Source organism: Taeniopygia guttata, chromosome 14, assembly GCF_048771995.1.
Source record: "Taeniopygia guttata chromosome 14, bTaeGut7.mat, whole genome shotgun sequence".
NCBI classification, from domain to species: domain Eukaryota; kingdom Metazoa; phylum Chordata; class Aves; order Passeriformes; family Estrildidae; genus Taeniopygia; species Taeniopygia guttata.
The window spans coordinates 11,134,577-11,147,470 of record NC_133039.1 but is presented as its reverse complement, the minus strand read 5'-3'; the positions used below and the strand labels follow the sequence as shown (position 1 = coordinate 11,147,470).

Below are 12,894 nucleotides of genomic sequence, written 5' to 3'. Positions count from 1 at the left end.
CATCTCTCCTTTCTTTACAGCGCTTCAGCTGGGGTTTTTTGTTTGGTTTTCCATATCAACCTGTTGCAAAAACCAGGATTTGAGTTTTTAAAACTGCTGTGCAGAAAGAAAAACAAACATTTCATTCCTTTTTTTCTTACTTCTTCAGAGACTGCCATCCCCCTGCTGTGCACAATGCTGTTCCCAACCTACTGGCCCCAAGAGATGGCAGCTCCCACCCCAGAGAAGGACTGTGATTCCCCACTCATCCTTCCCCTTGATATTGTTGGGATTTACACTTTTTAAACTGAATTTTTCTCCTTAATCTCTGCCAGAAACCTTCCAGATGAGGGGCTATTAACCAACAACTCTCGTCACCAACATCCAGAATATTATCAACCTAGACTTGAACAGTTACAATATCAATAAATTTTGCTAATGCTGATCCCCATCAGTCTTGTCCCACGTTTCAAGCAGTTACTACCAATCCCTGCCAACTCTATTCCATGCCCAGTGATTCAAAACTGGTTCCATATAGAAACTGGAGACAAAAATATGCAATAAACAACTTCAGCTTTCACCCTGAAGATACTCCAGCCACAATAAAAGAGACCCCAACCCCTTCTGCACCCCACAGCCCCACTCCGGGTGAAATGGAAGCAGGGGAAGGATTTATTTACTTCTGTAATTGTCAGGCTTGACACCAAGAACAACCTTGACACAGCCTGCTGGTCCTGTCACCTAGAAAGAACTCCACACAGCACATTTCCTCCCAGGAACCACACTTGGCGTGGTGCACGAACAGGGCCTGGCAGTTTGTTGTAAGAGAGCTCTGCTGAAGCAGATGCTTTCATGTTCATGGTGGGTTTCATTCTGTAACTGAACATAAAACCTGGATTCACCCTAAGGACAGCACTACCCAGAAAGCCGCAGTGGTAAGAGAAGACAGAAGGCAGCATTGCCTGGCCTTATCTGGCTAATTTCAAATTACTTGCAGATAAGCATTTCTGTGCTTACATGCATGTAAGTAAAGGAGAGGATGGTGCTGGTCAAAATACTTACAGCCCTGGCAGAAGCTCAGGGCAGGGCAGAAGCTCAGGGCAGTACAGGTGTCCAGGACAGGGGGGACAGGGCAGGAGCACAACCATGCACTGGGTCACATCACATGTGGGTGTCACATCACACGTGGGTGTCACATCACACGTGGGTGTCACAGCACACCATGGCCATGGGACGAGCTCCTGCCCCTGCAAAGGGTCACTTGGAAGAAACATGTTTTCTCTCCTTTACACCCCCACATAGAATGTGAAAATAAACCCTTTGTCAGAGAACAGACTCATCTTTCCTACAGTTTCTTTGGCATGCACAACTTTTTTTCCTGTAAACATCCAAAGTCTTCATACGAGTTGGGGCTTTTTTTAACTTTTTTGCTGTATGTTAAATAAACCTCTTTAAATTTAATGAGATACTACGATGTATTTGTAAAAGCTCAGAGCCTCTGCAGCTACATTACCAGGCCATGTTATCGTCCATTATTAATAATCAACAGAAGGAAAGAAATTATGTTTGCCAAACATAAGTTAATAATCAGAAAGTAAAGGTTAAAAACAGCAGTCAAAAAAACTCTTTCAATCTCGCAAAGATTATGACGAGGAGAGTCACAACAAAGCGGACTGAAAGTTTTCTGAGACTCTCTAAGAAATAAAACCTAGCACCACAAAAGGTTTTGCAAACATTTCTCAGAAGTAGCTCAACAAGGCCAGAAAAAAACAGCATCAGAAAAGACCTCCAAATCCCCTCCTTGAAAGCCAAATTCAGGGGCACAGATCCAAAAATCAGCCTCGGAGGCTTCTTAACAAGAGCAAGAAGTGACACGCACACACATCCAACATGCAAAGGGAATGCAATTAAAAGGGTTGCTTCTCCCATTCTTTCGCTTTCCCGTTTTCCTGAACAGAAGTGCTGTCTGTAGGAGCGGGCAGTTCACGCTCCAGCAAGAGTCTCTATCGAGGCTCCGAGTTCTGCAGTGCCCCTCCGAGCAGCGCTTTACCCTCCCCGCGCTCTTCTTCAGCGCTTTGTCTCGCCCGTCATTTCTCGCACAAACCATCCCCCGAGACAGCAAGTCACACCCCCGGCTCCACAGCGCAACAAAGAAGCGAAAGTGTTAAAAAACGCAACAAACACACAAACCAAAACAAAGGCAATCCCTAATCTCTGAGGCGAAATCAATCCACCGCCCCGCAGCGGCACCGACACCCACCGGGGACTCTCCAAGAGCGCTCCCCCGGCCCGGCGCCCCAGCATCCCAAAGGATGGGATCATCCCAAAGGATGGGATAATCCCAAAGGATGGGGGTGTCTCCCTCCGCGCCCCTCGGGAGAGAGCCGCTCACCTGGGCAGGGCAGGGCAGGACAGGGCAGGGCAGGACGGGACGCGCTGGCGGCGGCCCCGCTGGCCGGGCTGGCCCCGCTGCTGTGCCGGGATGGGCGGGCCGGGGAGCCCCGCACCTCCCCGCTCCTCCCCGCACCTCTCCGCACCTCTCCGCCCCGTTCCGCCCCGTTCCGCCCCGTTCCTCCCCGCCCCGCCCCGGCCGGCAGCGCCACAACGTGTCCGGGATGCTGCGGGCCCCAGCAGCGCGGCAATAAAACTGCACCAGGGTTGGAGGTGAAGCGGTGCTAAAGCGAGGATGGCATGGCCAGAGAGCTCAATAAGCCAGCGGAACTGGAGTGGTTCTGGTAAATCCGCCCGAGCGGTGCGGCGGGGACGAGCAGCGGGGCTGAGGTGTGCGCTGCCGGGACAGCACAAGGGGGGCTCTGCGCTATCGCCATTTGGGTGTGCTCGGCAAGTCCTGCAGGGCCAGAGCTGTCACACAGCGCCTGCGGATGGCACAGTCCAGGGCAGTGACAACAGGCTCCCAGTTAATGGTCACAGACTTTACTAGGAACACAAAAATCCCTGAGAGACCTTGGGGCAAAGTGTGCTGTCTTCATCCAGCATCCAGTTTCAGCAATGCTTTATTTTTTGTGTAATTTTCCTAGCTGATGATAAGTCACAGTATTTTAAAAGATGGTTTTACAAAGAGAGTTTAGAAAGTGAATCCATTCTAGTTCTTTTCCACTTGTAGGTACCAGACAAAGCATGCCCTCATGTCATTACAAAGGTAAGAGTCTGGAGACAGAAATATGCACTCTGTTAGCTGGCCATAATCACACAGAAACAGCATTGGGCAATTTGTGATAAAACTGCCGCACACAAATCTTATCAGGACATTTTATTTATTTCTTTTTTCCATGAGGAAAAGCAAACAGAAAACCCATAACAGAGTGTGTTTGATTTGAGACAGGGCATCTAGAAGAGGCCTCACAATATGCAGCAACCAGCTTCCTATGTCAACCACATGGTTGTCTTCCAAAGTACTCTACCTCTCCATCCCATTCTGTTCCTCACAAGATCTCACCTCTTTCTAAGATACAGTTACAGGACTGATGACTCCTTTTGCTTAAAATATTAATTAAAGCTACAATTAAATATTTATCCCTGGAAATCTTTTCTCCTTTGTTTTGTGTGCCAAAAGAGCTTTTTCCAAGGTGGAGGAGGATGAATGCACTACATAAGCAAGCCCTGTTCAGAGCAGCCCCCCCAGCCACAGGATCTGGGACTACAGCTGTGCTTTCCTCGAAGGTTCAGCACTCCTGAGTCATCCCTCTTGCTTCCCTCCCTCTCTGCTTCAAATGCAGAGCCCAAGGGAGATCCATGGCAATGGATGCCCACAGCCTCAGGCTGTTTCCAGCAACAGAGGGGATCTGAGGGACCCTCCTGTGAGTGTGAGTGTGAGTGTGAGTGTGAGTGTGAGTGTGAGTGTGAGTGTGAGTGTACCCCCAGCTACCACAGCTAGGGCATGAGATTTTGCCTGCCTCTTTTTTCAACAGCTGCTGGAGACAGGAGAGGTTCCAGCTTCCCCCAAACTCCAGCTTGTCTCTCTCCCCTTCTCCTTTCCCGCAGTACAATTACTGGCAATCAGCTAATCATTTCCAGCCCATGTGCCTACCTTGCTCCTCTGTCCCTGGTGTGGGGTGGCCGGCAGCAGGGCAGCTCCTTCCCAGGATGCAGGCAGGGCTGGGAACCTCCCCTGAAGCCAGTGCTGCTGGGCTGGGCCAGCAAGGAGCACCTCACAGCTGGGAGGAGGGCAGGGGGAGGTCCAGAGCTGCAGGACTCACCTGCCTCTCCCCTTTCCTGCTGGATGATCCTCTGCTTACTCAGACACAGCTCTGGGCTGTTGCAGGGACTGAGCACTTCCCTCAACAGTTCTGACAGGAAAAATAAAAAAGGATTTCTTGATAGCATAGCATCATTATAACCCTTTTCATTCATTTAAAGTATTCAAAGTGCAATTACTTACACAATTTGTGTCGAGGAAATGAGTGTGTAGGGGGAAGATGTATCAGGTAATGTGATTCATTAGTAATGGTGGGTGATACACGTCCCTGTGCTGCTGCAAGGATGAGGTGGCTTGAACAACTCTTAGATAATTAGATGGGTGCTGCTTGTCAACATAGGTCAAATATTGCCCACCTCTCTTAAAAATGCATGAATTGGTCCAGGATTGCTCCACACATCACAAAGGCAATCCTGATTTCCAGTTCTGGACTGGGCTTCAGAGCTATTTAGTCTAAAAGCTATGGTTGGCACAGAGTGTAGGCTGGACATGAATGAACTGTGCCTGGAAATTAGGAACAGGCTCTTAAAGATTAGAGCAATAAGACTGTAATAGAGAATAATAGGAGGAAAAGTACCCTTTACTCCCTGAATATGTGGCATATTAAGTATGCTTCAGTCCAGATTGCACTATTGCACTTCATGTTCTCATGTCCAGTCCCAAGGCAGGCTGGAGCCCACATTGTGCCAGCCCCAAGAGTGGGATCTGCCTTTCACTTAAGGCTGTTTACTATATAATGGGATACACTCATTCTATTTTACCAGATCAATTTTTTCCTACCAGGCATCTGACAAGTTATTGTGTGCTCTCACTATCTTAATCATCTGTAATTCTGAATCATGCTTCAGATGAGCTCTTTCAGTTTGCAAAGCGTAGGAACTGAGGATGTCTTTGCTGTTCTCAAATAAATCATAGCAGCAAGACCCAGGGAAAAAAAGGCTCACAAATAAACAAATCTTCCTCTGTGGTTAGGGTTAAAATTCAATTCATGTTAACAAAAGGTACAAATAATCTTGCAAATAGTTTACAGGGATTTGGAATAACAAAAACAAAGACCCAAATTGCCACATAGTCATCAATAACACAGTGTACTGAAAGTAGCACTAACACAACCTTCTCAAAAAGAATTTAACAAACATCTTTCCACCTTTCCCTCGGGGGAGGATTTAGCCCCCACACTTAGTTATCATATCCAGAGCACTCTTAATAGCAGGATGAGAAATTAGTTCTGAGCCCCACAGCCAAGACTGGGACGCAATGTCAAGGACAAGGAGTAGGTCAGCTCCAGGTTGTAATCACCTCCCATTTTGTCATCCTAGAAGGTGCAGCAAAACCCTACCAAACAGGTATTGCTCAGCTCCTAATCTGGCCAGCTGGCTATTTCATTTGGCTAGTGAAACAGTGAGAGCTGGCACAAGCTGGCAAGAGAGGTTTATGACATCTTACATTGCAGAGAATAGTTCCTAGGAAATTATTTTGCTCTAACAGAAGCAAATGAAGCGCACTGAAAAGTGCTCCCTACCCTGGTGTTTCTCTTACAGCCCCATGAAGCTGAGCTGTGAGAGCTCATTAGCACAGCCTGCCTTTGGGCCCAGGGTTTTGCTTGCCTTGAGCAGGGATATCTTCTTATGTTCCTTTTTCCTTTTCTTACACTAAAACAGATCCTTTATCAGGAAACAAGGGACTCCATACCAGTGCAAAAGTCATCAGTGAGCAGGTTGGCAGGTGGCACAATCCACCCAGTCACTGCAGATTATTTTTTCTTTTTGCTACCTTTTTTTTTCTGGTTCCACTCCTTCTAAAGAAAGATTGTGTTCATGAGCAGAAGAATCTTTTGATGCATTAAATCAGTCAGAAGCTACACAGCTACCAAAGATTCTAAGTTCAGTCAGTCTGTCTCTCTGTTGGTCCTGATACAGTCACCTAATATTCAGCTGTCAAATCTGATTTTTCAGATGATTTGTCTTCACAGTCAAAAGGATAGGTTTTTTACTTTGGGAAAAACAACACCTATGGATTGTGCTGAACTAGAAACGCAGAAAAACTGAGCTTTTCACCAAGGTGAGCTCAAGAGAAATTGGGATGTTTTAAGACCACGTCTTGCCTTTTTGGTGGTTTTACTTCTCATGCAATAGGCTCCCTTAAAATAATCCAAACCCATTCTAGTAGAAAAACAGGGCCTTAAAGAAGAACTGTTTCTGTCATTTGCTTTTTATTTTGTTAATATTGGCTGCCTGACACAAATAAATGCTATCCCCTGCTCCCTGCTCTTCAGCTGCTGTCTTCTGCCCCTCCTCCTGTTGTTTGCATTTACTCTCAGTGGTTATCCCAGCTGCCTCACCAGCCACTCTGCTTGCCCAGTGGAGACTGACACCCCTCAGCTCTGCCCCTCCTGAAAGCTTCTCCTGAGCCTCCAGTCAGCCCTGACCAGCTCAGCACTGTGCCCACCACCAGACCTGGCTGCTAGAACTCAACACCAGGCACCAAGCACTTGCTTTCCATTCATTCTACACTGAGACCCGCAGGGTTTGCATTATGCATGCTGAGGGTCAGGCAGGAGCTGATAGGCAAAGGCATTAACATTTGAAGAGAGATGCAGCATCACAGCTGAAGTTTCCTTTCCAGTACAGAGGGGTTAACCTACAGGTGCAGTGCAAGGCACAAAGCAACCACAAGCACCGAGGAGGGCTGAACTTCTGAGTGTTCGCTGTGCACAGCACTGAAGCAGGCAGCTGCTTTTTGCAGTACAAAATATAAAAGCAGCTGCTCAACAAACATATTGCCATGGCCTTCGTACAAGTTTCCAAATTTGAACTGAAGCAAAGATCAAACTGACTCATATTTAACTAGTTCTGACAGTTGTCGTGATGCAAAGATGGCAGCAGGTCAGACTGCTGAGCCACTCTGACAAAACTGCTCATATATCTCACGTTGTGTTATCTGCAGTCATTTAAATACCTTTGTTTTACCACACACTGGATGATATTCATCATTCACAGTGATGGAGAATCACATAATTTGTGAGGAGGGGAAGGGGAAGGGGAAGGGGAAGGGGAAGGGGAAGGGGAAGGGGAAGGGGAAGGGGAAGGGGAAGGGGAAGGGGAAGGGGAAGGGGAAGGGGAAGGGGAAGGGGAAGGGAAGGGAAGGGAAGGGAAGGGAAGGGAAGGGAAGGGAAGGGAAGGGAAGGGAAGGGAAGGGAAGGGAAGGGTATGCTCTGTACAAATGAACATGCAGGAAAATCTTTGTGGTGAAAAGGAGCCTACAAAACAATCCTCTCACACACATGGGTTGGGCTGTTGTTGTGACCTGCCTGGAGAGATGTCAACTGCCCAGGGGAAGTTGCCTGGGGCCATTTCCACATTTCCTCTTCTGGGGGAATTTCCACATGTCTTCTTCCCTGACTTCCTCTCCATCCTCAGATTATGCACCATTCTCCTCATTTCCCAGTCTGTCTATTCTGTTTAGATCTCAAACTGCATACAGAGGTCACACCTACACTTAAAGTCTATATCCTGCAAAGAGCTCTGTTCATTACCAATTGACATTCTGTCATAGCTGTGATTAAACTGATACAAATATCTTTTCTTCTCTTTTGGTGAAAGCCTGGCTCATATTAGCAATAGGGATTGACTGGACAAATAAATTCCTCCAAAACACTTGAAAATGTAATGCACTACACAGCAAGAAAAAAAGTATCAACAACAGGAATTTTTTTCCTGAGAAAAGGCTTAGATAAAAATGCTCATGGTGCTACAACTATCGGGTGAATGAAAACAGAGATGGAAAATAATACCATGGAGAGAGAGCAGTGCCAGGCTCCAATGTCCCAGCAGCCAGAAGATTCTGTGCTTTCTTGTCTCCAGAAGTTTGGAGCAGAAACCACGGTCACAGTCCATGTAACAAGATGCTATTTCCTGTGTTAGTAATCAATGTGATATATGGGTTAGAATATTTGTGTTTGTTTAATTTTGGGCAATGATCCCATCAGCATTTTCACTCCCACACCAGGGAGGGAGAGATGCATTCTCCCAGCTACATTTCTTAATGTATGGTTACTTGTTGCAATCTACAAGATACAATTAAAGGCACAGTCTCCGTCCTCTTTTTCCCTTAAAAAACTCTGGATACTAAATCTCATGTACACATTACCTTAAGCCTTCTGAAAACTGACAACAGCAAGTTAGATCTGGCAAAACAAGGGTGTTTTCACAGACTGGCAAGCCTGCCACTCTTGAAAGCCTACCAGGTTTAAATATTTAATGATCAATCTTAGCATTCATTGTCCTAATCAATTCTTTTTTTAGATACCAGTTTATAGAGTCTCAGAAAGTGCAATCAGGCTGTGCTGGAGACCTGTAGAGGCTTCTCACTCCAAACAGTCAATGGCTACACTTGCCAGGAAAAGAGATGGGGAGGCAGAGTTCCATTAGAGACCCACTGAAGCCATAAAAGGGGCAGATTGCCTTGAGATAAATTGGCTTTTACAAAACCTTTTCTTTATGTCCTTCATGTTGGTGGCATTTTTTACTTCGAATTAAATGAAATGGAAACTTTTACAATGTTGAAATAAGGAAAACTCTTTATTGGAAGGCAGTGGACAGATGTAAGCCCCTCACATGCAGAACTGTGCAGTGGGTGCACGTGAACACAGACATGGGCTGGGTTCAGTGGGGCACACCATTTGTTCTAGAACCCCATGGAGCACACATTGGGCTGATGGAATGTAAGAAATAAAACTGACAAATAGTCAGAAAAGAGTATCTGAAGTCATCTTTTGAAAAGAACTGAGGAACTTTCAGCCATATGCTCCTCCTCCCCTGATTTGGGTTCCAAATTCTCCCTCCCTTCTGGAGCCAAATATTTACCCCGTTCTTTTTTGCAGAGCAATAGGCAGAGGGGGATTGGTGCTTTCCCCCTTTTTTAGTGTCCTGGCCCATCCCAGTGAACGTGGGAACCTCCAGCAAGGGCAGTTCCTAGGGAAGAGAAGATTGCTCGAGTCTCAGCTGGTCTCAGTTGGCCCAAATGTCCAAATCATCTGAGGGGGGACTTGAATTCTGGATTCTTTTCATCCAGAAGATTCCTCTCAGCAGTAGCTGATCCTGTAATTCCTTCACCACTGGATTAATGAACCTTGGACTGCTCTTAGCAAAAAGAGCTGCATTGACCAAGAGCTTCAGGACTGAAAACCACACAGAGCCCCAAGAGATTCACGTTCCAGATGTAGACTCAGATCAATTCAGACAGAACAGTCTAAACTCCACTCCCTCCACAACTTCAGTAATGTGCTGAGGTTTATGACATCTTGCATTGCAGAGAATAGTTCCTAGGAAATTATTTTGCTCTAACAGAAGCAAATGAAGCAAACTGCAAAGTGCTCCCTACCCTGGAGTTTCTCTTACAGCCCCGTGAAGTTGGGCTGTGGAGCTCATTAGCACAGCCTGCCTCTGGGCCCAGGGTTTTGCACCCTGCATTTGATGCTTAGATGATGATGCATCATGAATACTCATATCTAAATAGCAGAAACTAAAATTGGTTTGAAAGAGATTTAGTGACAATTCTTGTTGGCAGGAAAAGGGGACTGATGTATGCAAGGGTAAGAAACTCTCCTTGCCGAGCAGCAGGATTGATCTGGCTTGTTAAAGCCACCTGATACACAGTGGGGCTGTTGTTTTTTTAACTGCAGCTTGTCCTTATGAAATAAGCTTGTTTATGCTTTCCACAATGTTCACAGGTTCTTTTTATGGCACTTCATATTTCTCTACTGCACAGCTTGAATAGAGATTAGGAATAAATGTAGCTTTTCTTTATTTCAATAATGACAATTGTACAGCCCTTTGGGTGAAGTCCAGGGCAGCCACAACTCATGGCATCTTACAAATTGATCAATAGGATGAGCTGATAAAGGTAAACATGTTTAAATATGATTGTAACATTCTCAGAGTACTTTTCTAGATCAGATGAGTGGTAAGAAAATAGTTATTAGTGTATTGGGGTGGAAAATGTATGGGAATATTTTCACTCATTCTCTTGCAGAGCTGCACACTTCTCCATTTAAACTGCTGCTGCATTCCAGCTCAGAGGAAATGCCTCCAAACACATAAAGGGGGTCCCAATACAACAAACCATTTAATCCTGTAAATCAGCATTTAGTTAAATGCACAGAGTGATAGAGATGTTACTCACTCTGTATTTTATATTGACTTAAACATTCACATGTGGTACAGGCAAACATAAAGAACCCTTGATGCAAGGAATTCAATTCCTGCAAGTCTGTGTGCAAGGCAAGACCAAAGGCTGACACAGAACCTGACAATTAAAAAACTGAATAGAAATTGTTCATCTAATTTTGAATCTTCATCAGAAGCTCAAATATCAGGAAAAACTGCTCAAAAACGTGTGCGTGTGGAGGGAGTCAAGGTCAGGTCAAATCCTCTGTACAAATTTGATGGAGTAAGGGAGTAAATGTATTAAGTCAAGAAGTAAATAAGATTTAAAATCCCCAGGCAGCGCCATGTCCATTAGATGGATGAGTATTGAGGCTCTCTGCAGCCCTTCTGGGGGAAGGATGGAGAACAAGGGTGCTCCTGCAGGAAACCCCCAGTGCCTTGCAGTGCTGCCTGCAAAGGTCAGTGCTCACCCAGTGCCACTGTGTCACTGTCACCTTGCTTGTGCAGCAGCAGTGAGCCCCCAGAACAGTCTGCAGCAGAGGGATGGGAGTTATCCTCAGCCTGGGCTGCCCACAGCTGTGCAGATGTTGCATACACACATACCCACACTGCCCCTGCCCACAGATGTGCAGATGTTGCACACACCCACTCCCACACTGCCCCTGCCCACAGCTGTGCAGATGTTGCACACACCTGTTCCCACTCTGCCCCTGCTCCCATCACCAAGAGGAAATGCTTCCAGCCCTTTTGTTTCACATAAAGCAAACGGGAAATACTCAGCTACCTTGCTCCCAGTCTTTTGCCATCGCCTTCACTGCTTCCTGCCTCTGCCTATTTTGGGAGAGAAGTGTTTAGGAAAATTCCTTCTTCCACAGTTCAGGTTTCTCTTGTGGAGGCAGATTGAGTCTTCACTGTCTCATGGGGTTCTCCCTCCTGCCCTCAGGGTAGGGAAAGGGCAGGAGCAAAAAGAAGGATGAAAACAGGAGGGCTCACAACCTCTGCTTTTAAGTTGTATCCTTTCCTTCCTTTCAGCTGAGGGCTGTTCTCATAGCATGGAGAAAATGTCCATGAATATTCTCTCTGCAGTGACAGGTTGGGATCCTTTGGCAGTGGGAACTGGCCATGCAGGGGCAGGCAGCACAGTATTTTTTTTTTTTTAACTCTTTAAACTGAAAGTTCCAGGTGTTTGATTTCATTAGTTATTTCAGCAGAGTCAACCACTGACTCTATATTCTTGAAAAAAACAAAACAAAACAAAACAAAAAACAACCAAATAATTTAATGCAGTTCAACAATTTCTTGTTGTTCTCAGAAAATTTTGAGGCATTAATGAAGCACTAAAAAAATGAATTCCTCTTAGTATGGTAAATGCAAGGATAGAAGGATTTCATGTTTACATCACACTAGGGTATGAAGCAGGGGAAGATTGGAAACAAAAGAGAGGTGTTTGCACAAAGATGACAGCTTAAGGTGGTTGTCCTTTCTGCTTATGATCTTCAGTGGTGCAGAAATATCACTTCTTCCTTGGTTTTTTAGGCAATATTGAAAATTATTTTATGCCAACACCACGGCAGCTGACAAGGAGAAAGCCAAAATAAGAGTGGTTTGATCAGGGAATTTCTTATACCTACTCTCTTTCCATCAGCCATATTTCCTCAAGATGAAGCATGTCATTGTCAAATATTAACATTCCCAGAGACATTGTTTGAATTAAAATACATATTTAAAAAGAAATAAATTTAACACTTCCTACTACTTCATCAGGTCACTTTGCACCTCATCCTTCTCTCCAGATTTGCAGCTGCATAGCTCTGTGTGTGTTTAATTCATTTCTGCTGGTCTCTAATTCTCTTTTGACCCTAGAAAAGATTTCCCATTCAGCCTGTAGAAAGTAGAAAGTCACTCCTGTACAGCGTGGTTTGAGAACAATAACCCAATACATGCTCAGTTTGGTGTGTGTTAGTGACACCTTTGGGATGTCTCACATCCTTAAGCCAGGGGAAAGCAGAGTACGCGTGAGGCAGAACCCTTACCAGCTCTGATTTATTCAGGATGACATTGAATCAGTATTTGGTTGAATTAAACATTAAGATGATCCCATGATCATCTTCAGTTTCTGCTGAAGTAAAGAGCAGTAGATAGGAATAAATAGGAATCAACATCCCAGATCATAAACCCTGAAGAAAGCAGAAGGCTCCTGTTTTTTAGGGTTTCTTCAGGTATAAGCTGTATCCAGGAGACAAAGCAGCACTGCTCTTTGTTTCTTTTTACAATTTTCTCCTGAAACCTTGTGCTTTTCCATTAATCCTCCACCTGTAGTCTCAAATTCCAGACCAATGCACTAGAATTTGCTGTATAAAAGTTGATTTTATTAATCATATAAATTTTTGTACGTGGTGCAATACTTAACCTAGACACATAAATGTTTCAGTGGACATGAGAGGAACAAAATCTCTGGGCTGACTTTGAGAGAAGTGCTCACTAAATTAATTCTGTGAGCAATGGGATGATTCCCCATTCTGATGTTAAATC

At 45.2% G+C, this 12,894-nt stretch overlaps 1 protein-coding gene across 3 annotated transcripts in view; it reads right to left on the bottom strand.

Moving 5' to 3' along the window:
* Window positions 1–4,158, bottom strand: part of CARHSP1 (calcium regulated heat stable protein 1) — a 38,280-nt gene extending 34,122 nt beyond the window's left edge. Inside the window, exon 1 of one of the 3 annotated variants that reach the window (XM_030284908.4) lies at window positions 4,028–4,158. Coding sequence is in view for 1 of the 3 variants with exons in the window: in XM_072935783.1 (XP_072791884.1) it covers window positions 2,240–2,301 (62 nt within the window). In the remaining 2 variants the exon portion in view is untranslated. Of the gene's footprint in view, window positions 1–2,239; window positions 2,317–2,371; window positions 2,525–4,027 lie in introns of those variants that run through there. The other 2 variants (XM_002194690.6, XM_072935783.1) reach the window with 2 other exon arrangements.
* Window positions 4,159–12,894: the final 8,736 nt, after the last annotated feature.